This window comes from Acipenser ruthenus, chromosome 8 (assembly GCF_902713425.1).
Source record: "Acipenser ruthenus chromosome 8, fAciRut3.2 maternal haplotype, whole genome shotgun sequence".
Classification (NCBI taxonomy): Eukaryota; Metazoa; Chordata; class Actinopteri; order Acipenseriformes; family Acipenseridae; genus Acipenser; species Acipenser ruthenus.
Genome location: NC_081196.1, coordinates 4,517,233 through 4,544,186, shown reverse-complemented (window position 1 = coordinate 4,544,186; position 26,954 = coordinate 4,517,233). Strand labels below are relative to the sequence as shown.

The 26,954-nt window shown below is 37.9% G+C and overlaps 1 protein-coding gene across 1 annotated transcript in view; it reads left to right on the top strand.

Moving 5' to 3' along the window:
- LOC117406497 (E3 ubiquitin-protein ligase TTC3-like) overlaps positions 1 to 25,930 on the top strand; it is a 38,141-nt gene extending 12,211 nt beyond the window's left edge. The window contains exons 17-48 of the mRNA XM_059028171.1: positions 199 to 256; positions 2,528 to 2,618; positions 4,247 to 4,384; positions 6,262 to 6,321; positions 7,168 to 7,283; positions 7,843 to 7,966; positions 8,436 to 8,558; positions 10,839 to 10,940; positions 11,153 to 11,245; positions 11,410 to 11,474; positions 11,840 to 11,982; positions 12,365 to 12,679; positions 12,883 to 13,158; positions 13,379 to 13,425; positions 14,823 to 14,879; positions 14,978 to 15,060; positions 16,085 to 16,240; positions 16,654 to 17,494; positions 17,601 to 17,666; positions 17,875 to 18,015; positions 18,191 to 18,330; positions 19,000 to 19,068; positions 19,216 to 19,312; positions 19,516 to 19,619; positions 19,771 to 19,858; positions 20,417 to 20,518; positions 21,446 to 21,670; positions 22,079 to 22,392; positions 23,175 to 23,301; positions 23,551 to 23,712; positions 24,298 to 24,390; positions 24,506 to 25,930. Of these exons, the coding sequence (XP_058884154.1) occupies positions 199 to 256; positions 2,528 to 2,618; positions 4,247 to 4,384; positions 6,262 to 6,321; positions 7,168 to 7,283; positions 7,843 to 7,966; positions 8,436 to 8,558; positions 10,839 to 10,940; positions 11,153 to 11,245; positions 11,410 to 11,474; positions 11,840 to 11,982; positions 12,365 to 12,679; positions 12,883 to 13,158; positions 13,379 to 13,425; positions 14,823 to 14,879; positions 14,978 to 15,060; positions 16,085 to 16,240; positions 16,654 to 17,494; positions 17,601 to 17,666; positions 17,875 to 18,015; positions 18,191 to 18,330; positions 19,000 to 19,068; positions 19,216 to 19,312; positions 19,516 to 19,619; positions 19,771 to 19,858; positions 20,417 to 20,518; positions 21,446 to 21,670; positions 22,079 to 22,392; positions 23,175 to 23,301; positions 23,551 to 23,712; positions 24,298 to 24,390; positions 24,506 to 24,637 (4,748 nt within the window). The 3' untranslated portion in view covers positions 24,638 to 25,930. The remainder of the gene's footprint in view (positions 1 to 198; positions 257 to 2,527; positions 2,619 to 4,246; positions 4,385 to 6,261; positions 6,322 to 7,167; positions 7,284 to 7,842; positions 7,967 to 8,435; positions 8,559 to 10,838; positions 10,941 to 11,152; positions 11,246 to 11,409; positions 11,475 to 11,839; positions 11,983 to 12,364; positions 12,680 to 12,882; positions 13,159 to 13,378; positions 13,426 to 14,822; positions 14,880 to 14,977; positions 15,061 to 16,084; positions 16,241 to 16,653; positions 17,495 to 17,600; positions 17,667 to 17,874; positions 18,016 to 18,190; positions 18,331 to 18,999; positions 19,069 to 19,215; positions 19,313 to 19,515; positions 19,620 to 19,770; positions 19,859 to 20,416; positions 20,519 to 21,445; positions 21,671 to 22,078; positions 22,393 to 23,174; positions 23,302 to 23,550; positions 23,713 to 24,297; positions 24,391 to 24,505) is intronic.
- Positions 25,931 to 26,954: the final 1,024 nt, after the last annotated feature.

The following is a 26,954-nucleotide window of genomic DNA, read 5'->3' as shown; positions in this document are numbered from 1 at the left end:
AACATGATGGTAATGAAGTGCTGATTTACCAGCTCCTAAGTATTTGCATTCTCTTCAGCTTTCGACCCAGTTTGTATTTGTAGCTTCCCCTTTTTAAGGTGGAGATTTCAGAAGATTAGATACTGTAATGTACTATCAATCTGAAAACCTCCATCGCAGTGTTTTTTTATTTTTTATTTAATTAAATATATTTTTTAGGTAAAACAGAAGACAGCATTGCAGAGGGCTGCTCCAAGTTTGTCAAGGAGACAATAAGGTGGGTGTTAATTAAATAATTCTCAAAAGTTGGCAGGTATGCAGATGGCTAATCGTTATTTGGAAGATTCTTCAAAGTGAGAAAGAAAAGAAGAAAGATGAAGGCTATTCTCAGCATGATGGTGGTGACAAGAAATGTCTCATGAGATACATAATTGCAAGTGTAAGACTCAGAACTGGTTGCTCGTATGTGGGCGCTGCCATCATTGATTCTGGTGGTAACAGGTGATCAGTGTAGCATTGTGGGACACACGATACTCTTTAGCATATCATTTGCATACATTAGCATTAAGTACAGTTCACTGCTGGAGCGCTGTTTGAAACCAAGGAACACCAGAGCAGCAGAGGAAGGGCGCTAGCGTCAAGAGCGTCAAGGCGTACTTAATTGTTTCAGACGCTGCTCTACTCATGTACTTAATGGGGACGTAGTAGATATTTTGAGCTTGAATTGAGTTTGAAACGGGGGTAACCTATTTGTTATACAGCCAACAGTACCTCCCAAGGAAGGCACAGGAGTTTCTTTTAAAATGTTACATGAATAACAATAGCACAGTTGGGAGGGGAATTCACTTACCTTTTGAAATTTCTGTTTTGGTTTCTGTATTATTACTGCGCTTAAAGATTGGTTATTATAATTAATCAATCAATCTTTATTTTAAATAGCGCCTTTCATAGTGGACCACCATCACAAAGCGCTTTACAAGATGCAGTAACAACAAGAAAATCCATAATACTTTAAATACAGAGAAGTACATAATACATGATATATACAGTAAAAAAAAGCATAATACATTAAATACAGTGGAAAGTGCATAATACATGATAGTAACATAACACATGAAATCGTAGCAGCAACACAGCACAGCAGCTAATAGCAGATATCAGGCTTAAAGAGCATGGAAAGCAAGAGAGAACAGGCAAGTAGTTGCAGAAGTGTACCTAGTTTTAAATGGCTGGTTACTAGTGGAACTGTGTTTTTTCCTGCTGCTAAATCCATTTAATTGATTGGTGTTATGAATTTTCATATTGGAAAAGGGTTACATGCTGCTAACAATATGCATAGATTATTGTGAAGAAGTGCAGTTAAGACCATCGCTGTACGCTGCACTCCAACAAGACTAAGATTTAGAAAGTCTGCTAGGCTATCTCTTGTAATGGCAGTTGGAAAGGAATTTGCATAGTCACACTATGCTCTATTTAAGTTTCATTGTTTGCTCTTGCACAATTTCCTGCTTTACATCCAGTCAGAACCCTTGCTTTAATCAGTTGGTAGCTCAACATCCAATAGGAGATTTTGTTACGATCACCTGATGTACAGAAAATGAAAGAAAAAAGGCAAGTTTTTATTCAGAGCTCATAAGTTTGTTGGCGTGCGGTGAAGAGCAAAAAACTGAACTGAAAACTGAACAAAAGCAATAAAAAAGGAAAATCCAGTAACGTATGTACATGTATAATAAAACTCAGTGTTTATGTTTAATGATAAAGTAAACAGACTTGCACTTTTACCTTTTGTTAACCTAGTTCCAGTATTGTAAATACAAAGCTGTTAAGATAATGAATGCTACTAATCTTTTGGTTCTTGAGTTTAATTTTGTGTTTGTTTTGAAAAAGGCTGATTTTGTACTTGATGATCGTCACATTTTGTGTATTTTACGTTGGGTTTTCTGTACAGTAGTAGTGCTACAGCAGTGAAGTAGCTTTGTATGTTTGGTACTGTGCCTATTCTAATTGATCTGTAAAAAATCTCTTTTTCTACTCCTTATGTGCTGTTTCGTTGGAAATCTAAAAAAGTTAATTTAAGTTACTGGGACTAAACTATTTTTTATCAACAGCCAAGAGTACAACTCAGGTTACAGGAATGCATAGGTGTATGGGGGGGAGGATTTGTAAAATGTAATCTGAATAACGTAGCACCGTTGAGAGGGGAATTCACCTACTTTTTTTTATTTTATTTCTGGTTTTCTTTTGTCAGTCAAAGCAAACAATCTTGACTACATATTTGTGTAAAAGAGAATTGTGGGACACTACAGGATTAAAACACTTCTTCCAAGGTCCCAGACAGTCATTGTGTTTATGTTATGTGCTTTAATCTGTGTGGGAGGGACTGTGGTATGTTGTATGACACTAATGAGCAGCTCTGGATTGTTCCAGAAGGCATGTAGTCACAGCCGTGATTGTGGCAGATCTGAATTGATAGAGGTATGCAGCACTGCTGTTTTGACTCAGAACAGACCTAAGTTTCAGGTTCTTTTTTTGTATTTTGAACATCTAGGGACATGCCTGGAATACAAAGTCAAAACATGGGACAGAAGACACCAGAAAAAAAGAAGGCAAAAAACAGAACCCAGAAACCTGTGGAAAAGGTGAAAATAATAACCCTCTTTTTAAAACTCAACAAGTATATCAGACAAAACTGCTCCTAGTGTGAGCCCTGCATCAGATGCTCATTATAAATAGTGTTAGGTTCTTTTTAATTTCCTAAACGTTACAAATGGGATTGTAATACGTGGTTAACCCCTTAAGGTACACAGGGAATTGAGCGGTTGTTGAAACGGTTTCTTCTTAAAATCCATCATGAAGAAACAGACTTTATATGATCAGATCCAACCTGTTAGTACACTTTAAGCCCTGCTTCATGCACCCCATTGCAAAAATAAGAAAACTATCAACGTTCTGATTTGTTGGACATGTATGTCCCTTTTACCATAAAGGGTTAAATGTTAACATGTTGGGATTTCATGGAACCAATTAAGGGCATCAGGAGAAGTGATCCATTGGAGGTCAGTTACTTGTTTTATATTATATTATACTACAGTATAGGAATGAAAAATGACATCTTCCAGAATGCCATTGCTATCCCAGAACCACTGACTGACTGTCAATCAGTGTTGCCAGACCCCCACCAAGAAAACCTTTAGAACTGCCCCAATTACCTCGAGGGGGAAAAAAATGATTTTGTATGAGGGCACAAGTGCCTGTTTTTCAAATTGTAAACCCAAACAGTTAGGCTGGTGAAATGTTCAATAAACACTGAATTTATTAAGAGATGCTGAAATCCAACTTTAAACTCATGTTAAGTCATATTACAGTAGATTCATGTTAATTGCATAGCCCCTTCATAGACATGAATGCGGTGTACGTAAAAAGAAAAAAAAAAGTATATTGAATCTGTGATTTGTGCATTCAACACTAGTAAACTGGATTAGCGTCTGGCTAAAGGAACAGATCCTGTTAAGTTTAGCACTGCAAAACGTGCGCTACAGTTTATTTTTGTTTTGTTTGTTAAAAAAAAGCTTCCTTTTCACTGGAAAAGGGACACACAGAAAAATAAACATGCAGGTAGCGTCCTGTTTAAACCCATCCTTTGTTGTGGAGCGTACTTTATCCACCAAAGATGTGTTAGGAACCCAGAACTGTGTTCAACGTTCTACTGTAAATAAAATTTAAAAAAAAAAAAGTCAGAGTTTGCAATTATGAAAAAAAAAACATTGTTAATACATAACTGTATTGCCCTATGTTTAGCAAACAATATGAAATGTTTAAGTGTTATGTTTGAAATGTGAAATACTAATTGTTGGAATTATTGTTACCAAATAAAATGGTATTCACATTTCTGTTAAAGTGGTTAAAGAAAAGGGCTTCTAACCAGGAGGTCCCCGGTTCAAATCCCACCTCAGCCACTGACTCATTGTGTGACCCTGAGCAAGTCACTTAACCTCCTTGTGCTCTGTCTTTTGGGTGAGACGTTGTTGTAAGTGACTCTGCAGCTGATGCATAGTTCACACACCCTAGTCTCTGTAAGTCGCCTTGGATAAAGGCGTCTGCTAAATAAACAAATAATAATAATATTTTAACTCACTGTGGTTTCGTTAATGATTCCACAGTTTTCTATGGATTTGAAACACTAACTGTAGATTCTATAATCAACGACAATCAAAAGTTCAAAGGGTGATGTCACAGAAATGTTTTATGTGTGTTTTTCCTCCTGCAGACTTCAGCAGGCTCGGGTCTCGGAGATGTGAATTCTCTCATTCTTGACTCGGACAAAGCCCTGGAAGAGCGTAACTTTCGCAAAGCTGAACAAGCTTTTGTAAAAGCACTTGATTTACTAGATTTGACCTCGCTAAAGGTAGGATTGTGCTTTAAACTTAACGGCTGGTTTCACAGACCCTGATCAACGCTAACCTTGCACTACTTTACCTACAGCTAGTTTCACAGACCCTGGTTTAACACTAGCCTTGGGCTGCATTATGTATGCTAAGGTAGTACAGGATTAATGCTAATCCTGGTATGTGAAACCAGCTACAAAGTAACATTTGGTAGTCAAAGATTATTGTTAACCTTGCCATTGATTTTAATGGTTGATATATTCTATTAATCTCTCTCTTTTGAAGCTGTTATTGAACCTGTTGTCATAAACCAATGTTTTTAAATTGTGTTTGCATATTGCTGCATTTGACACCAAATCACTAGTTTGAAGGTTTTTATTTTAATTATTTAAGAGAGAAATGTTGCAAAACTTGTAATGTAATAAACAAAGGGTATTACAGAGTTGCAGTTGATATGGGAAAAAACAAACAAACAAAAACACTAACCTCATGTCCCACTAGAAGGTTGGCAACACCTAGAGTACTAAAAGTTAACTCAAAATATCAAACTATGTTTGCCAGTCCATAAAGTTGCACTAAATAGTTATGCACATTCAGAGTTCCTGTATATTCATCTAGTTGTAATTGATTTCCATTACCAAAAAAAAAAAAAAAGCAGTAACTGATGGAGATAATGCAGGAAAAAGATTTATGTCCAGACTTGTCTGGGAGGCTGGGGGGACGAGGCATTCTTATCTAGTGTGACCCGCCCCTCGCGTTAAAAGGGACCATTTCTTCTCAACGTGACAATGAATTAGTTTGACAAAACGTATATGACATAAGACGTGGTTAGGGAGAAAAAAAAAGTTGTTATTGCGTGGGTCACACAGTATATTGTAGATTGCAAACGGACTTTAAATTTTTCAAAAATATTTAATCCAAGTCCCTGCTTTTTTTTGTATGGCTTCCAATCAGAAACCCTGTATAATTTTTTGGTCGCGCAACATCCTATCAGCGATCTTGTTACAAAAACCGGTAGTTACCATATTTGGCAAGTGCGTGGAGTCCTGGAATTCGAGCAGACGCCCTGAGTTTACAACATTGTGCTGAAGCGCAGCCGGACCGGAAAATAAACGAAGCCTGCAACGAATTAAACCGAGATAAACCAACTAAAGGACGGCGCAAACTAACATGTATGTATGCATGTTATGCGCCTCCAATTGTTTCGTTTTAAGTGTTTTATCAAAAATTAAACAGATACTGGTGTGTGAAAAACATACATGCAAAATATTTGGTGTTTGTTGCGTTGCAGAGCTCGATAGAGTGCTCGGCGTGGTTTTGTCTTTCGGATTTAAGCGTTTTGGAAACTATGGGCATTGGGCTGCTTTTTGGCTTTATTCCAATTTTAAAGTGTTTAAGTTTACCGTATTCAGTCAAACTATGCAATGATGGTTATTTTAAAATTCTTAAACAATGGATTTTTTTTGAGGACTCAAAGGTCAGTTCAATCACAAACTAGTCATAACTGTAAGGTTTCTATGCAGATCTGTTCTCTCTTTAGAAGACGAGTTTGTAGTGTGTTTATTACTGTATGATTAAACTTCTTCCTCAAGTTTCCTAATTTTAAAAATAAGTGTTTTGAGATGTAGTTGAAATAAGAAGTAAATGGCTGAGGGAAATAAACTTCCACGATCATAAAGTTAAGCCATCACATCTAGCTTTTTTTTCTCAAGTTTTTGTTGTAAGCAAATAACATGTTTGTCATTATTTCAATACCTAGTTTTTATGATCGACTAGTTAACAATAGCTTAGTTTTTTTTTTTACGCATCATCTGCATTCAATCTCAAATGCCACCTACTGCATTTACTGAAATCTGCACTGTATTAATGTAAAGTATATCTATTTTTTTTTTTTTAGAAACTCAATCTCTATACTATGGATTATGCCAGTGCCTTGTGGGAAGTTGGACAACCCGAGGTAAGACTTTGCCATATTCAGTATTTTGCTGAACCATCCATTACTCCATTTGATATAGTAAGTTAAATTTATCTTTACAGAAATTATTGTAAAGAAGGATTGTGAACTTCTTCCATTTAATACTAAGAACCTTGCCTAAACGAGAGTACTGCACTTAGTACGTGTTGTAATACACGCAGAACCTATGCTACACTACTATACAGCAGAGGGATAGTATTTTGATTTACATAAATTAAGCAGAGAGCAAAGAGACAAAACATGTAACTATTTGTGAACTGCATGAACAGTGAATTAGGTGGTATACACTGCCGCTGTACTCATTCACACCATTATACTGTATATACGCAATACTCGTGTTTAAAATGTATCCATAACTTCAACACACTAATTCAAACCTGTAAGTTGGTTGATTTAGGGATCAACCCAGCCAGGATAAGCCACAGCTGGACTTCTCTGGCATAGGTGCTTAATGCAATCCAGGGGGGGTTTACTAATGCTGTAATGAAATCCAGCTGTGGTTTATCCCATGTGGGATACAGGTTCATCAAATCCACCCAGAATTTTATTCAGGGTCTCTTTGGACCTACACGACACGACACTGCTGCTGTACCCTTGAGCAAGGTACTTTTACCTAGATTGCTCCATTAAAAAAAAAAAAAAAAAAACAACAACTGTATAAATGGGTAATTGTACGTAAAAATAATGTGTAAAAAAATAATGTAATTGTATATAAAAAGAATGTGATATCTTGTAACAATTGTAAGTCGACCTGGATAAGGGCATCTGCTAAGAAATAAATAATAATAATAATATATATATACACATACTTTTCTTTTTTAATTTCAGGATTTGGCAGCAGCTAAAAATCATTTTAACAAAGTAAAAAACAATTTTCCTAAAGACGGTCTCCTTCAGAGTCTGGCTTACTATGGATTAGGGAAGGTGTACTTGAAAGAAAACAGGTTGGTGTATTTCATGATTTCATTTCTTGAACAATTTATCTCTATCCCAAGCATGTCCAGTACAACAAATCTGCCATACTGAATTGAGGTACAGTCTGTAAATGTCCAGTGATCTTTTTATTCATGTCCTTGTTCAAACGTCTTCTGTGATTTGGGGTGTATATTGTATCCTGTATTGTCATTAATAATTAGCAGTGTAACAATACACTATATTCACGATATTCAGGTCGCGATACCATATGTATCACGGTACATCGATTTGTCGTGACTGGCTGCTTGTATGATGCATAATAAGATCATAGTGGCTATTAAATGATGGACGTTTTTGTTGAAAGACTACTTTAATGAGACAGGGAGAGTATGTATCCATACCAGCCATAAAACACTTACTCTTCATTCAAGAACCACTTGGAGATCTACAGTGAGCTGTTCTTTTGGTGTTGTATCACGATAAACAATCCATACTTCTCTTACAATACATCATGTAAAGAAAGTAACACGACCCCTTGGTACACGATGAACCCTTATTACGGTCTTCCTTTTTTTTTTTTTTTATCAGGTTTTCAGAAGCTCTGGATCAGTTCAAAAAATCTCTTGCCCTGGCAAATTTGCAAACTACACCTGCCATATTGACTTGCCCCCCAGCAAAGCATATTATGGATGATCGGATTGAACATTTAAAGGTAAGGATGTTTTCAGATCGCAGGCAGATTTAAAACGCACACAAAGCAAAGTCCTTGCTCAAGGCTTTAATGACACACCCAGCAGCAGAAGCAGTCAATTTCTTCCAAAGAACTTTTCTAAAATCAATTGGTTTCTTTTATATTCAGTTACCTGTCCTTTTTAAATCCTGAAGCAGCAGTATGCAAAACACCACTCTAACACTTTCAGAGAAAACCCGAAGCTTTGAAGAGACCTTAATGTTTTTGTGCCAATTCACACCTAACTGGATTCAGTGGAAGGTGTACCTATGGCATATCAAGCTGTTGTTGCTGGCACAATGTGAAAAAGAAAGCGGGGTGGAGGATGAGGGGGAGAGAAATTCCCTGGATTGATTGTTGTAAAAACTCTGCAGCTTACTGGAAATAAGAAACATAAGAGTTGCTATTCTTGTTGCATTGTAGCAACTGGTGTCTCCTTTTCTCTCTGCAGCGCCTCGTGGAGGTGTGCATTGAACTGTGCACGTTCCCTCCAAAACCGGACGCAGTTTGCCGCTATCAGCAATGCCAAGTGAATTCCAAAATCCAGATCTTCTTCACGGATCTCGATTTTAAGGTAAACTTAATCCCCAGTTACTAAACCTACTGGACTACTAAAAATGCCTTTTGTATTTCTAGTAAGTATATGCATTGATCACTGAAGAAATTAGACGTTGCATAAATTGACCACTTGCCAGACTGCTGCATTTCAAGCTGGGAGATAATTTAAAATGTGTGTCTTGGCTGCGATATAGACAAGGCACAACAGCAGAAAATTAGCAAAATTTGAGTAATTGCATCTAATCCAGTTGCATTGTGAAGAAACAGGGATGGAAGTAAATGAAACCTATTAACACCCAACTATCTTTAAGAAATACAACTGAAAACATTGTTCTTTTCAAGGAAGCCTTTAGCTTACTGGCCGATACAGCCAAAAAAAAGAACACTTGAGAATCTGAATGCCTTCAGATCCGATAAGGAGAGTTGAATGAGTCTCCAGATGAGCTGTCCCCTGCCTTTTGTAAGAGTAAACGCAGGGTTATGCAAGCAAAACTCACTTTTGCAACATGCTTTTCATCCTTCATTGATTCCTTACTGTTGCGCGGTGGTGTATGACATTCTATTATAGGTTATATAGACATTGTCATCACAAATATATTGTCAATGTCGTGGATATTGTATATTAACAGGAATCTACATTGAATGAACTTTAATCTAATTTGTGTAGCTTTGCCTAGCGATAACGATCAAGCTAACACCTTGAATGCATCAGGCACTCAGGAAACAAAAGGCTAATCAAACCTGTCTACGCGATTTAATTACCCAGTCAAGTGAGAGAAAGGTGGTTTAACATAAGAGTCTGAAAGAGAGAAAAATGACCACTTTAAATAGCTTAAAGATTTGGAGATTTAAGACAAATATCACATCATATTGATTTAATACCACTATGAGTACACGATGCAAGTGTTTTTATTCTTAAATTGCCTAACAAGTATAGAATAACCCAGGTAATAAATCCCTAAGAGAATTAAACTGTTTGCAATGTCTAATGAAAGTCGCAACCCGACATATTTGGTATCTAAAGAAATATAATTTCTTATGGTAAAAACAGGAATTCAGAATAAAATCAGAATTATTTACCAAAGGTTATGCAAGTTTTAAGTTTCCCCTTTCCAGATTATGATAATGAACTAATCAGACAGAGGAAGGGCGTGAGCGATCAATCAAGGTTTCGAGCCCATTCAGCCATAAAATAGCCAGTCGGAGCATGCAGCAGGAAATTCAAATAATTTCTTTGTTTGAAAAGTATAAAGGCCGACTGTAAACATTTAGCTCCTTGCCCTGACTTCTGATTGGATACCCGCTCCTCTGATACCTGCTCACTCAGATTCAAATAAACTACAAGACTGCACCCTTAGCTCTCAGTATTTATCCATCAAGGTCGGGGGCCCTGACACTCAGAGAAACACAGGTAACAGAACGTTGAAGTGACTGCTTTCCAGGCTACGTAACAGTACTCTTAAATATCTATTCAGGTATTGTGTGACCCCTTGTAGTGTCAGTATGTACTAATATTTATTTGGTAAATTGTTGTTTTAAACCTTAGTTCTTATTGTAATGCTTTTAATGTGACATTGTGTAACTGTTTTGTGTGATTTTCAAACTTATTTTGTTTCATGCTTAATAAATACCATCTTTCTAAGAAGAGATTCCCAGTATTGAGTTATTCGCTCATGTTGAACAAACACGCTTTATGAACTTTGAACAGTCTAGAATTTTAAATGATTGTCTCCTCATTGATAACAAGACTTCTCATAACTGTGAATCCGCTCTAAATTGACCCTGAAAGAGGTGTGTGTGTGAGAAGCCCTGTTTGGCCTTGAGAGAATTTGGGATTACAAGCGACACCCTGAACTGGACGTGTTTTAGTTCATACCTCTTGACCAGAGCCCACCAGCTGAAAATAAAAAATCTGAGCAGCTGATCGTTTGTTTGGTCATTGTTAAATGGTCGAAGGTGATAGATTTGAGTGGCCAAGTTTGTTCTCTTAATTATCCTAAAGTTTTATCCCATTTATTTGGTTGGTTTCTTGTGTCCATTAACTTTTACACCAACAGAAAACCAGTGTGTAGCAGGCATTGTGTACTGCACGTGATTTTCATTTAATAACTTCATATTCTTTGAAATGCAAAAAGGCAAAGTACAGACTTCTAGATACTGCTTGGACAAACATATTTTGTGTGTTCTTAAAAATTTCATATTTGGTGAGGTAATTGTATGAGAAATTTGTCCTGTTTTTTCATCTGCAGTAGGATTTGTATTGCAACAAACTGAAGTGGTTTCATTCATTTTGCAGGGGTTTATTCGAGTGCAGTGTTGCCAGAGGTGTTGTGTAGAGTATCACATCAGCTGTTGGAAAAAGATAAAAGCAGCAGTATTCAATGATAAAAATGATAAGGTAAGAGCAATTCCGAGGCACTAATTATGATCGTAAGGAAGAAAGCATTAATCTTTGTAAAATGCAACTGGTATACAATAAACACGTAAGATGAACTGTACATATTGCATACTTTTAATTGACACCTCTCTCTCTCGATCTCTCTCTCATTTACTACTGAGTCTCTGTTCATTATTTGTATTTTTCATGATTTATTTATTTTTCTTCTACAGGATTTTCTGCGGGAAGCATGTTTTACTCCTGACTGTAGTGGTAAAATTTCAAAAATTATAATCTATGGTTCAACAGGATTACTCAAATGTGAGGTAAGGCATATCCAGAGAAAATGTTTTTGCTTTTTAATACTTGGTTATGCTTATGCAGTTGTACATAGTAGTAATAACGAAGAGCCTCTGCTTATGTTTATTTCAAATTCACTGCTTTTGTGAATTGTTCATTCATGGTTTCTACTCCTGTTCTATTTTTCCAGTTAGAAACTAATATTCAGAAAGTCAATGCAACACCAAAGCTGACTGTCAAACAGAAATGTACAAGGTATGTTGATCATCTATAACTATGAAACATTCAATAGTTCTAATACTGAAAGAGATACTAGAATAAACTTTAATACATTTAATGACAATTGTTTGGCACACATAAAAATTCACCACGAAGGTCCATTCCACTACATGTGTATATGTACACAAATATATTAAGTACTCTTAAGAATCTGGTCAGAGATTACATTGTTCCAACTGTTTATTAAATTGAAACATAGTTTTAAATGTAGCGTGCACAAGATATGCCTAATAAGCTAATCATGCTCACTATAGTGATTGAACACACCTTCAGGCCAGCCCAGTTTGTAACAAATTGTTACAATTTTGACGTTGTATGCAACTGAACTTTCTTTCCTCCAGCATTAAGAAACTGAAATCTAAAGAAGATCGCAAATTAAGACGAAAGCAACGAAGAAAAGAGGCGATGGAAGCCATTACACTGAAACTAAGCCATGAATCAAAGACAGGAAGTGACTGTTCTAAGGCAGATTCTCTTGATAAAGGTTAGGCCTCTCTCACTTGTTTTTGTAAACGCTGCTGCTTCAACTCTGACGCACACCCGGACTTTGTATTTTGCAGTGTTGTGGAACCCCTTAGGTAAATTGACACAGTGCCCTTCACTTTTGACTGTGACCTAATTTGGCTGCCATATTGTATCGTATAACTTTTTCTGGTTTCTGGATGATAAGTCTAAACTGAGTTACTAGTTTCACATTTTGTATATAGCTGTTTTATAAAATGACTCTCCCAGTTAAGTTCTATTAATTATAAGTTATCATTTTCCACAGTCCACTGCAGAGGGTATTTAATAATTCTGACTGAACGAACGAAGTGCCTGTTAACACTCCTTGTGTACAAAGATTGAACTGCTCTTGAACTTTGCAGCTGTTCAGCAGACCTGGATGATCTACGGGGATCGCATCCTGCAGCAGATTATTGAGAACAAAGAACTTTTGAAAGAGGGGGTACAGGACATCTCTAACATGAAGAAGTATCTGGAGCCTTGGACTGCAGGGGACAAGGAGAAAAACACATTCTCCATAAATAATGCAGAGCAGCCTGTAGATATGAGAGACCTTGTGGATTTACTGGGGCAGAGAAAGAACAGGGTATTAACAAGAGTGTTCATTGAAGCACTAAGCAAATGTGAAGACATCAGCCCGAAGCTGCAAGACTGGACACAAAGGCTTAATAATGCAGGTAAATACAGACTTTTTTTAATCTGTTTTGTGATGGGTGACTTTACAGCATTTTTAGAAGCTCCGCACCAGACACTCATAGATCCCTGTGTTGTGTGTTGCATTCTGAATTCAGTTTCTGTGTGTGTTTTTTTTTTCCACTTTTAAATGCCAGTAAGAAAAGAAAAAAAAAGGTGTTAATACTTTCCATTTTCCCTTTGACAGGTTTGAAAGCAGCAGAGGCATTCATTACCCGGTACTCGGACAATCTAGAAGAGCATGACCTCAGTCCACTTTTGGATTTCTATCCCTTTATGGAATTTTTGACAGAAAAATTTGGAACTAAGCCGGTGTTTTTGAACTCTGGCACCTGTGCTCTTGTGGATTATATAAAGCAGGCCCCTCAACAGGAAATGCGTCTCTTTATTTGGTCCCTTGAAAACAACGTGGAAATGTTCCCCTCCCTCAAACACATTCTCAATGAATATTTTGAAGTAATGGGTGAGTGTTTGAACAGTTGACGTATGGAATTGTATTGTATGTCGGTTGACGCACACTATTTTTCTGTGCATAACTCGAACTAATGAAAGTTCTCTCAGCTGGAGATGGATATTGTGATTCTGAGGTTTGAAGAACCTTTTAACATTTAACATTTAGGACATTTGGTAGTTATTTGTCCACTTGAAGTTTATTTGTTTGTTTTATCCGTTTTATTTTACAGATGCCTCCTGTACTGTGTTAAAAAAGCAAGATAACGAAGATATATCTGTAAGTATGGACTCTACCACATTTGTGTATTTAAGGCTCCCCAGTGGCTCGCCCAAAGAAAAAGGGAAAAAAAGCAGTAAATGCACTTCCATACAGAGAGCAGGTTGAGCTGTAATTAGGCTTGCTACTTTTCGATTTTAATCGATTTAGTTTGTTAAACGTCGAATTTCCTAAAAATGAGTTTGACTGAAATACATTTTACATAGGACAAATGTCGGTAAAACCACTCTTCTTTTTTTATTTTCTTACCAAAAATAATAATTTAGAAATCTGTAGTTTTATACTTGCTGTCTGTCCTGTCTCTGTTCAGCTCTGAATGGCCAGTGGTCCCTTAGTAAACTACTGTAGTTTCACTGTCGGTCATTTCATTCTGTTATAACAGACCTCGTTGACCTGAAGCAGCGCTAGAATGCTCATTTGTTTAAATGACTGTCAATCATCAAGACCTGTACCGACTGTGCACTTTCATTTGCCAGCTACAGCGTCTGTCGTTCAGAGCGCCTACTTTGAAATTAACAGCTTAAGGTGTAGGTATACGGTGACAGTTACTAGTTTGATTTGAAAATGGGGTGCAAGAGGAAAACCCTTAATGAGTATTGTGCACAATACCCTGATCGACTGAAGTCTCCCCTGCAGGATGAAGCGGGCCTGTCTGCCTTGCCTTCCAGCGAGTCCAGCTTTTATTTTTACTCGTAAATTAGTGCTATAAAGGTCTGTGTAATGCACTTTTATATGCTGCGTTTTCTACATTTTTTTTTTTAGATCTTTCTTTGAGGTAAAGCTCTGCTGTGACTAAACGTTATTTCAGTTAGAATGTTGGTAACCATGGTTTTGTTGCATGTTGAATATGCTAAAGGGGTTTTGCTAAATGAGATGTTTCTCAATGGCATAAAAATTGAAATCAAATAGTAGCAAGCCTAGCTATGAAGGACAGCAAGCTGGTTTGAATCTCAGTGCATTGGCTGTTGCGTAATCTAGCCAGCCTGGGCCACGTCTCTGTGGTTTAGTTGCTTAAAAAAGAGCCTCTGATGGAATTGGTTGTAGTTAATTCCTCCTGATAGGCGAGTAGGTTGCAAGAAAAACTAGGGCAAATTTTCAATCGGTCACAAAAGCAGTGCAGGCACAAACACGGTCCTCATACCTGAAAGGTTACAAATATTTGTGTACAATCAAGTCTCAGATTATTGCCAAAATGTATCAGAATTAAAAAATGTCTGAGGCTAGGAGTGCATTACAAAAGTTTGGTGACAAGTCGTGCAAAATGAAGGCAGCTACCATGTTCACCATGTAGAAGACAGATGGACGGACACAATCGGCACAAGTCCGCCCCCCCCTATTGATTTAGATTTTTTGACAACTATTCCTTCATCTAAAAATAATTTATTTTGTCTGTTCAGAATAAAGGTATTCAGGGTAAAAACAGGAATCGAAAAAAGAAGCTGAAAGAATCAAAGGTAAGTTGTCAGACTCTTCAAAACACATTTCTGTGTGATTTTTAGTTTGCATCATTTACCATGTTTTTTATGTATTTATTTATTTCTTCTTCCTCCAGTCTGTTTATATTCTGTCTGGAACGGTTGGTGGGACGCACAGAGAGGAAGATGAGGATGATATTTTCACTGAAGAAGACACTCTGTAAGTATAAGGTAGACCCCCATAGGTTTATATTGTGGGGTCTCTGCTCTTCTGCATGTATTAACCCTTTCCGGTCCAATGTCGGACCCTATGCGACATCATCGAAAAGACGAAAAAAACAGGTCTCTAGGCGTGTTTTCTCTGGAAAAAAGCCGAGAAAACTATTCAATGGCCGAGTGAGACTGATGGGAGCCGAGAGAAGCCAAAAAAAAAAAGAATAAAAGGGGGCGTATCTCATGAATACAGATAGCCCCGGCACTACATAGATAACACTGACATAAACAAACAAGATAGCTGCTTCTGCATCCAGCGCTCAAAGAATATCACAGACATTTGCAGAGCTTTTTTTTTTTTAGATGTTATAGTAATAAAATGACTTGGATCGCATTATTGAGGAGTTTAGTGATAAAGCGAGTGATCAGGAGATGATTTATCGGTATGCACTACTATGAAGAGGTATGTGAAAAATAGTGAACAAGGGGTGGGGCGGGCCTGGAAATGCAGTACTGAGTGTCCTGTTGATATACAGTGCCTTTTAAACCTGTTTTACTGTGAAAAATACTTTTAAACAGCACGTCCTAAAATAAACTGCGCGTTTGAAAATAAATTGGACCTGACGCGTCTGAGACGTGCTGAATAAATGGACCGCTAAGGGTTACAGAAAAATCTCATGGTCCCGACCCAGACTGCATGTATCTTGGGGAAAAACTTTTCTGAAATTTGTGAAGCTGTCCATTTTATCGGTCATTTCAGATGCTTTTGGGTGTTACCTACAGTTTTCACTATGCTGACTTGACATTTGTAGTATACAAACCGCTCCTATAAGCTTTTGAATTACAAACTTCTGTGGAATTTAATTGTTTGTGAAAATAATGGCACCCATTTTAAAAGCACAGAAGACAATCTGTCTAAAGTGTTGGGGACTGTAAGCAACCTATGAGACAGTGTAAATAAGTTTTGTCTAAACATAAAATATGAAAACATAAATTGAAGAAACCTTTTTTGATTGTCGTTTTGATGGCAGGAGGTTTCTCTGCTCTCAAGATCGTTTTATGGTTCCTGAGCATCTTCGTGATCAGGTAACAGAATTTGAAGTTCAATATAACCAAGCTCCTCGCAGCAGCCATTACAGAAGAATTTTGGACAATAACCCAGATCCATCACGAGAGAGTTTGTATGAGTAAGTCAAACGACATTTTAAAGTCTTCTATCTAATGTACTGAACTACCATCTCCTCCTTTTTTTATTTTTCCTTTTTACTGTCTTGTCGAACAATAGTATTAAGGTGATGATGCATTATATTCCAAAATGTACTATAATCTGATGAATCAACAAGGGGCTGAAATATTTAACTAAATATATCTTTTTTGATCTCCTCTCTCTCTCTCTCTCTCTCTCTCTCTCTCTCTCTCTCTCTCTCTCTCTCTCTCTCTCTCTCTCTCTCTCTCTCTCTCTCTCTCTCTCTCTCTCTCTCTCTCTCTCTCTCTCTCTCTCTCTCTCTCTCTCTCTCTCTCTCTCTCTCTCTCTCCAAACTGGCTTGTTAAATATTCCAGAGTAAACCTAATTTCCTTTTTTCCCTTTTTTGCATAACAGCTATTTTTCTCAAATTCTGGAAGAGCACGGCCCAATGGAAATTGATAACCAGTTGCTGGTGGGAGAATTTGAAAACTTCCCTGGAGAAACAAAGGAAATGGTAGCGAATGCTGGAGGACTGAAATCTTTTCTGCTGGAATCGTTGAGATTCGTCATGATAAACGATCTGATTGGACTGATGAAACATGCTGTTTCTCTTAAAGAGCAAGCGGTGGACGCACCCTGGGCAGCAAGTGACTATATTAACAGCGGGAATAAACTCTCAGACAGTGTGCCTGGCAATGACTGGGAGCACTATAACCAACAGAAAGCTCAACTAAATCCTTCTGCTCAGGAATTTAAACCCTTCTCTATAAACCACAATGACTTCTTATCTTATACCCCAAATAACATGTTGCTGACACAGACTCCGCTACCCTCGGATTATGGATTTTCATCAACTGATTCTTTTTCTGCTTTGAAAATGGCTTTGCCTGAAACTGACCCATTTGGAGTAATACACTTCTCTCCATTAGAAACTGCATTCGCTTCAGTAACACATTCAGAATTATCTGATGCTCTGGAGTGTACAATGTCTCATAATTCTAATATAGTTATTGATAATTCTGGTAAAAGTAGTATTGGTACTTCCAATAGAGTGTATGATCCTGAAAGGACAGACAGCTTGAAAACTAGTGCTCAATATACACCATTTTACTTTGGAACTGCTAAGGATACAACTTCAGAGCCATTTATGGGATCATGCATATATGACAAAGTTGGTCCTGAATCTGAGAATTCTAAGAAGAAGAAGAAAAAAAAAGATTCTAAACCTGTTTTTATGAAGGCTATAGGTGTACAGGTGAAGACTTGCAAATTCCACTTTAATTTATTTGCTGAATTCTGTTCTGTACATTTACCCCAATTTATCTTTCTCTCAATTAAACTTCCTGCTTTTGATTTTGTAGGTTTATCATGAAACTACAGAACAGGAAGTCAATACCGATCCTTTTAACCCTTTTGAAACTCAGCAAGTAAGTGAATGTGTTGTATTGATCAGAGATGCACTGATCAAACGGGTCATTGGGGTCCCCAGAAAACACTGGAAACGTTCCCTGTTTATACAGAGTTCATTTATTCATTTTTGTATGATCAAACATTTATTTTCACTGCAGTAGCGTTCTTGTTCTTTCCATTGGGGGGTCCCGGTTGTCTTATTAAAGGAGTATTTTCATTCCTCAGGGGGACATTATTCGAAATGAAAAGGAGCTCAGAGTCCTGCGAGAGCAACTGAAAGAAGTCGAAGAGAAATACGAACAGCGCGACGACAAAGAGATTAATGCACTTGAGAGAGAAGTGAAGGAAATAAATCAGAAAATAGAGGTACGCTTTTGTACACTTTCTTGTGTTTTAAAAAAAAAAATTGGAGGTTTTATAACTGAGCTTGCAGGAGCTTTTTTGTTTGTTTCTTGGTTGCATAATTCTTCATACAGAAGTATGCCGTATGAAAGTGGTATCAATGTAAAATTTAGTACAGTTTCATTTCTTCCCCACACAGATAACAAAAACAGAACTGAACTTGATTCGGCAGAAACTAGAAAGTGATATGAAGAAGGCCCAACAGGAAAAGCGAGAACACCAGGAATCATTTAAAACGCTCAAGAATAAAATCAAATCTCTAAATGAAACCAGTGAGACGTAAGTACCATAAACTGTTCATCTCTTTTAGAAAAGCTGCTAATTTGAAGAGTTGCCTTTGTTCTTGTTACACCCACTGGCAAACTAATAAATACTGACGTCAAACTAATATTGTATTAAAAACCGACATTGCCACTTTCTCAGTTATTTAGTTAGTAGATGTATTGTTACCGGCAGCCACACAAAGCATGGCAACATATTCTGAAATTAAGATTTGTGTTCTTCACTGCCCGTGTTTCACAAACCTAAGAGGTTCTTGCAGGTGACTCAGGTAAACTAGACCACATGTAAGGATTGATGGAAAACCATAGAATATCAAGTCAGTCCTGTCCTCTATCCAAATCAATCCGTTATGGGAACTTTGTGAAACGGTCAGGGTTGGGTAGACATTTGGCTCCTATTGCTTTCCAAATTAAACAAAGTGAGAGGTGGGTTGTGACAGACAAACATGCACTGTAGTAATGATGTATATTCTGCGCAAGATAACTGCAGTCAGACAAAAGCATGGAACCACCAGCAGCAGCTCCAGTTTGATTTTGAAACCAGATGAGATATACTTGTACAGCAGCTTCATGGTGCTAATAGAAAAATAACCATAATATTTATTTTATTTATATACATGTTTTTGGTAGTAAAAGTATGTCAATTGCCTAATGTTTTCTTCTTTAGATCCTTGAGAAACATTGAAGAAAAGAAGCAGGAATATGAGAAGCACTTTAATAAGTTCCTTGAATTAAGGCAAGTCTCCAGGAGCTTTCATGCCATAACTGGTCCATTTTCCAGGTCTTGCGTCATGTACTCCGAGTGATCTCTTTCATTGGATTTATATAAAATTTGAAACCGTTTTTAAAACGGAGAAGTAATCTTAATAATTTGTATTCACAGCAACCAATCAGCAGCTGAGAAGATGAAGCTGGAGGAACTGCTTGCGCAGAAAGAAGAATCAATCAAAAAGGCTGTTGAAAGAGCAAGGGCAGCAGAGGTAGGGTATTCAAAATGCAGTGCTTCTCATGGTGCTATGAACACATACTTAAATACATGTTTATTTCATGTCATTGAATCCCAAACGCACATGTAGTTTGGTGTCATGTTTGGCTTATTTCTTAAAATAAGAGATGGTAAAATCACTATAAAATGACTCTTCTGTAACAGGATGGTCTAACACCATTTCTTTCTCTGGTTTAGGTCACTTTGCTTGAGAATCAACGCAGTGGCAGCCTGTATTTACTGTACAAAGTTGCTTCGAAAGGAGAAGTAACTGTAAAGAACCTGAAACAACTGGCAGCTGGGTAAATACTTTTTATTTTAGGAACTTGTAATATACAATATGAACCCCTCCCCAAGATCAGAGCGACGGTTGTAGACATCAAGTCTGCAAACCCGAAATATACAGTTAATTCTATTACTGGTGTTAACATTAAAGTTTGCTGCTTCTTGCAGAACCTCCTCTCCAACTTTGTTCCTACCTGCCATTGATGCCTGGCAAGCATTGCTTTCAGACATGCAGAAGAAAATAAGAACTGCAGAAGTAAGTTTATTGCATCAACAACGGCTGCTGCAGAGTCACTTAGGACCTTGTTTGTTTTACATCTCATCCAAAGGATGAAGCACAAGGAGGTTCAGTGACTTGCTCAGGGTCATACAGTGAGTCAGTGGCTGAGCTGGGATTGAACCAGAAACCTCCTGGTAGCAAGTCCTTTTCTTTAACCACTGGCCTACCAGTCCTATTTAGAAGTAAATGTAATTCTGCTTCACCATTTCACAACTGGATGGTTTAATTAACCCTACGTACATGCCCTCAAGTATTTGGATACTTGAGAGACGTACAGCAGTTTGCCTAAAGCCCTGTATCCTTCAACCTTGTGCTCTTTGCCCTCGCCGGCTTCACATGTGTACTGAACAACACCACCTTTTTGTGTTACTTTTGGTTTGAATGCCAATTTTCTCAGAAAGAAAAGGCAGTTCTTCGATCATAACATAACCAGATCCTTGCAAACCGTATCTTCTCTGTCAGTTTCAGTTTTTCAGTTCTAGCTACTCTGTATGAATCTTGGCATCAGTGTTTGTTTTTATTTCTTTTTTACAGTCGCAATATGAGGAAAGAATTGATATGGTGAAAAAGGGTTCAAAACTAAGCAGTCTTGCACCAGTGTGTGTTCCAAAACCACCTCCCATCCCTTCTCTACCTGTAAGTACTGGCTTTGCTTCCTGTATACTGGAGTAAATCAGTTGTTTTTGTACAATGCAATGTATTGCTATTCCTCTTACTGTGTTTATTAATACAATGGTTTTTATAGTTGTAGGAGTCCTGTACCTTCATTTAATACGCAGCTACAGTGTAATGTGCGCTCCAGAACTTGGGTTACCACAGACTGTGTAGAAATTGAAATAGTTTTTTAATTGCATAAAATATGTCATTTTTTGGGAGGGGAGGGATACATATTTGTTTTTATTGTTAATTTGTTTAATTTTGGACATAAACATGTGCTGTATATACTTTCAGGGGATCTACCCGATTCATTAAAACCACTAAAATAAATGTCCTATATTCAGTGACAAACCTTTTGATTCTTGTGTGTTTAATAGTTATGGGTGATATTCCTTAAACCACACTGCCCTCTGGTGGCTTTGCATGCACATCTTAGAATTTGTGTTTGCAAAGCTTGCCGTTTATTTTTGTCAAACTTTAACGAAGGAAAGCAATATCCCATGCAAACTGGAATACCACTGATATTTTGCAGTTGTAATGTACGTTTTATATAATGTGTGCATTTCTGGGCTTCCCTCAGGTTTGTTGGGGTGAATGTGTGAACCCCAACCTTTCATATGAAACTTAGCCTCTACTGTTATGAGATATAACTTTTATATTAGTCTGGTTAGTCTGTCATTGAACTTCTGAAATGAAGATACATTTAAAAAAAAATCTCATCTGGAGTGGAGCCAGCATTTGCAGTATTGGCAGACCTAGCAAAGAGATAGCAGTGCCCCAGAACACATTTTGTGTCCCTGTTAATACAACGTTTGCATTGAAATTGGGGTTTGCATTGTTTTTGCTCTTAACACAAGTAGTTGTGGTAAGTAATGGAGAGGTCAATTTAATCCCTTTGTCTTGCAGATGCCGTTTTATCCTTTCCCTGCACCACATGTTCTGACGTCAACTGTGCCTTTCCACCCCCACTTCCCAGTGCCACCCCCCACTTTCTTTACCTCTCAGCAAGGCTCTGCACCAGCCATGCAGCCTGTCAATTACACCCCAGGCAGACCGCAAACCCAAGACCAGCTGGACTCCTCACAGTTACACTCAGGCTCAAACAGCACGCCTCGTCCTGGAGACCGTGTAGTAAGTGTTGACACAGCCAGAGTAGTTTAATTTATGAACTACTTCTGTCTACACACTCCTGGCATCTGGAAGCTATGCTCTGTGTGGTTTTAGTTAATTTTAAAACAAGTCTCATTTTAAATGTTATGACAATCGGAGCAGTATACGAAGTAATGACGTATGCTGCTGTACAATAGGCAGACAACTGGACACATTTCACCCTTGTGTAAATATTTGCATTACAAGATAATTGAAACTATTCCCTGCTTGACTAACGGATGCCTCGTAATGATACGGTTTCTGGCTGTGACTGAGCAGACTGTGCCTGAATGATGGGCTTTATATTCCTGCTCATTTAAAGTATAGAGCTGCTAATAGGATTTTTTTTTTTTTTTTTTAAATGTATTCATTTGTGTCTCCCAACTCCAGGTAATGTCCAACAGGCCCTTTATTAATGACCCAGCAGTTCTGCATGTGTCCTCCCTGGTTCGGCATCAGAACACTGGGAACATGCAGCAGGGAGAGCAGAAACGTGCATCCAGAGCCAGCCCCAGCCCCAGAGCCAGCCCCAGTCCTGTCCCATCCGAGGTGATGGAAGGGAAGCCTCGGCAAGAGCGTACCCCAGTAAACCAGACGTCTGCAGTGCCTGATGTTAAGAGTTCAAGACCCGCTCCACAACAGCAGCAGAACAGTTTTGAGAAGATTATTGATCGACTGATTGCCATGTTTCCGCATTATACCAGGTAAAGAAAGTAAATTAAAAGGCTGTTGGGCACATTCGGTGTCCCAGAACTTTTAACCCTTTGTGGTCCATTGTCAGACCTGGTCCGACATTGCAATTATTCCTATCCGGTCCATTGTCGGACCCTGTCCGACATCATCAAAGAAAACGCAAAAAACAGGTTTCTAATCTTTTTTTCTCCGGAAAAAGCCGAGAAAGCCATTCAATGGCGGAGTGGGAGCGACAGGAGCCGAGACAAGCCGTTAAAAAAAATAAATAAATAAAAAAATAAAAAGGCGTATCTCATAATGCCCCTGGCATTACATAGGGGTGGTCATAAGGAAACAAGCTGAATGGTACTGTATCAGCGCTCAGAAACTATCGTGGACATTTGCAGAGCTTTTTTGAGATGTTATAGTAATAAAATAATGACTTGGATTGCATTATTGAGGAGTTTGGTGATTAAAACGAGTGATCAGGAGATGATCGATCGGTATGTACGACTATTATTATTTATTTATTTATTTATTTATTTATTTATTTATTTATTTATTAGCATATGTGAAAGCGATAGCGAACAAAAGGGTGGGGCTGGAGATGCCTAGTGAGTGCTTTGTTGATATGTAGAGCCTTTTAAACCCGTTTGACTGTGAAAAAAAAATACTTTTAAACACTGCGTCTAAAATTAACTGCGCATGTGAAAATAAATTGGACTTGACGCGCCTGACGTGCACTTAATAAATGGACTGCAAAGGGTTAAAGGTGGTTCTTTGTACAAATAAATACTCTTTCTTTTAAATGTAGGTCTACCCTGACAGTTTTCATTAAGGACATTCGTACTGGAAATGGAGGAAGTCTTAATACGTTGTCCTACGAAGAAATCATCAACAGGGTGGCTCAACGCATCTTGGACCATCAAGACAACACTCGAGTAAGAATTCTCTTGAGAAATGTCACCATGCCTGCTAAAACCTGGAAATGCTTATGGATCAATTATTATAGCGGAGACAGGCATATGTCACATTCAGTTTTAATGAAACTCGACGGATTTAGGTCGTAATCTACTTTTTCTTGTTACCGATGGCTTTAATTCTGAATTTAAGAACCGTGCAGGGGTATGAATGTGCAGGGAATATGCATGATGCATATAACTGAGCTTCATTTTCTATTTTGTATTTAGGAACAGATCCAACATGACAATGTGTCTCGCACTACACCAACAAAGCCTCCTTCCAAATCTACTTCTCCAGCTCCAAAGAGGGGCTCGAACACACCGCCCCCAGCACATGCGTGGAGACTTGTAGCATCGCAGAGCAAATCGCAGTGGCAGAAAAACAAAGCAGTAAGCACTATTTTTAAAACGCTTTGAACTTGGCAATGTTTCTGAAATGTGGCCAGTAAGGCACCCAATTTTGACTAAACCTGGTATACAATTCTGGGCGCATGTTCTTTAGGGCCAGGTTTAGGTTGTGTTGACATACTGTGTGAGATGTGGTTGCACAAGCATTTGATTTCACTTTGCATGGACGGTTGTAATGAGCTAATCCATATAGAATGATTTTGAAGGCAACAGTGAAATGCATGGCTGAGCTTTTCAAGCATGTCTTGAGTACCACTTTTTTTAGATTAACGATTCACTGTTCATGTGCATATTGTACATGCTGCGGCAGTTGGTAATAGTACTTTTTCATGACAAACTTCACGAAGTTATATTGTAGTGGTGGGTCCTTGGTAGGGGATATGAATGCCACTGATGGTTGGAGCAATGAAGGCCATATCTTTACAACAGCTTGCCTGAATTTGACAATACTTTTGCATGGGCATTTGTAACAAGAATATGATCCAGCTGTTGCAGCACCTCAATTCTAAAGATGTCCTCTTGGTGACCTGTACTTAACCCCCCCCCCCTCCCCACTGTTCTTCACAGTTGTATGCTGAGGATCCATGTATTATTTGTCATGAAGAAATGTCTCCGGAAGACCTTTGCGTTCTCGAGTGCAGACACAGCTTTCATGGAGAGGTAAGGATTAACTGCAGTACTACTGTATTGAAGTTCAGGCCTGCTGTTCAATCCTAAATGATCCTCTTGAGTCCAAACCCTGGCCCACAAGTGCTGCCGTTGTCTTTCTCTGCAGTGTATCAAGGCCTGGCTGAAGGAGCAGAGCACCTGTCCTACATGCCGAGTTCATGCCCTCCTCCCAGAAGACTTCCCCGTCCTCCCTGGGAGACGCCGACTGGTCAACGCCTCTGCGTCCTCCTCCTCGTGAAGCTGTGGAACGAGTTTCTCCGCTCAGAAGAAGCATTCTTAAATCGGGGAACGAAATATATTCATCTGGGTGATTTTTAAAATTTTTGCTTTTATACCCTAAAGCCTGTTATCACTGATGGTGGTGGTCAGTATGAAGCAAGGGTTTTGCAGTTTATTAGCATGACAGGGATGGGAAGGAAAAAAATGTATTTTGGGCATGAGCTGCTGTACTGCAGCAATCCCTTGAAACCTTATGGCAGTATTGAACTTCATTTAGAGTTGGATAGTTTTATATGTGAACTAGAATTTATCAACCAATTAACGTTATCAGACCATACACTTTTAATTCTGTAGTTAAGTAATCGGGGAAGCCTGTGGTAAATTTTGGTAACTATTCACCTGTTTTTAGTTGCCTCTATAGTTATTCCAATGCTATTTTCTAAAGTCTGTTTTTAAATAAAGTTCAAAAATGCCAAACAGCAGCCTATATAAAACGTCAATCAGAACATACCTTTATTATTATTATTATTATTATTATTATTATTATTATTACTAAAAGGCTTGTGTGACTAGGGCCCAGGGTTCAGTAAAAAAAGGTTTTCAGGCCTGCTGCTTTGTGTAATGATGCAAGCAGGACCAGACAGGTTTTGTGATCCACTGATCAACACTGGATACCTGTTGGCTTACAAGTGAATAATCGCACAATTGGGAGAGTCTGGTGCGATCAGATGGGTGACTCTGACTGGAAACTCTGCTTTTGTTTCCTTAGCTTTAGTCTGTTTATATTTTTTATGCTTTTGGTGGAGGATGATTACTGGTATTGTAACTGTTTATATTCACCTCCAGTGATCAAGTGTTTTTATCCCCCCACAAATTTAAAATGCAAAGTTCTAATCATTGCTAGCTAGAAATCCTTTATCACGTTTGAGAAACATTTTACCTTGGTGGCGTGAATTTGATTTCTGTATCAAACGCAGAAAGCTTTGCCTTAAAATTCAAGCGGTTTTGCAGGCAGTGGATATTAACTGCAACTGTTATACATTTAGCAAAATACTTAGATTTTATTGACGTGCAATTGAGTTCTCCTAATGTAAAATGGTTGAATTAAGTGAAGGGAAGATTGTGATGATGGTACCCTTCAGTAAAGGGGGATTAAGAATGAAGCCTCATATTTTTTCTGGACATTTTCTTTGGGCAACATTTAATTTTTGGATCATTTATTGTTAGTTAGGTTTTCTTTTTTCTATTTTTTTTTCTACCTATCACCTTATTTCTATTCATTAATCACAATAAAGCTCATTTTGCATGGACACTGCACTTTGTATAGCTGTTTTGTTCACTCAGTTTGTAATATTCTTCAAGCTGCTTCCAGCAGAGTGGTATTGAGGAGAGCAATGCATGACTGTATCCTCACCCCAACTCTACAAAGTGAAGATCTTTGAAAAGCCACACACACATGCCAACCTTTCTTATCATTTTTATAAATTAACCTTTATTTTTTTTTAAAATGCTTTGTAAAAAAAAAAAAAATCTTATAAAAGAGCTGCAGTGTCAACTTTCTATTGCAGTGTTGTACAGTCCCTGTTCATTTTTATTGGGATTTAATATTGGGTTGGCCAGCATTTTGCCAAAGTGACAGCCTGAAGTCTGTGGCACAGCAATGCCATATTCAAGTTAATCCTATGGATACGCAGTTGGATTGAGATCCAGTGATTTGGACAAGGAAGATGACTAAAGTCTGTCTCATTTGCAGGAACTGTTTTAATAAAGGTCCCTGTCCAGTCAATCACCATGTGGGGTGGACTTGATCAGAAACCACGTTTAGGTGCAAGCGGGATGGTATTCAGCAGGATAACCTAATTTAAATAGGCAGAGGGTCCCATGCAGACAAGGGAGAGCCTACTGAAGTGACCAGTGGGTTTAGATAAATCAGTTACAGAGTATCACAGCCCCCATTTTACCAGCCTTGCTTGGATAGGGTTTTAACTTGGTTTTAAAACAATAAATTATACAATTAAATGAAATGTTTTCAGCATTAAGTGTGAGAGCCTCAGTAATAATTTGTTATTTTAAAATGCTACGGTTCAATACAGACCCTTAAGCTTGTGTTGGATTAGACTGCATATTTTAATTGTAACATGCCATCTTTACTTTTTATTATTTTATTTACAAAATTTGTTTTAAAAAAATCCTTTGCACACAGCTTCTTTAAAACACTCTTGACTGGGTAATGTGATTGGGATTTCACTACCAGGTTATTTTGGTGTTCAGTATCAAGGTGTAAATTGCATTTAATTCAAATGAATACATCCGTTTTTAGCGGAATTTGTTATGTT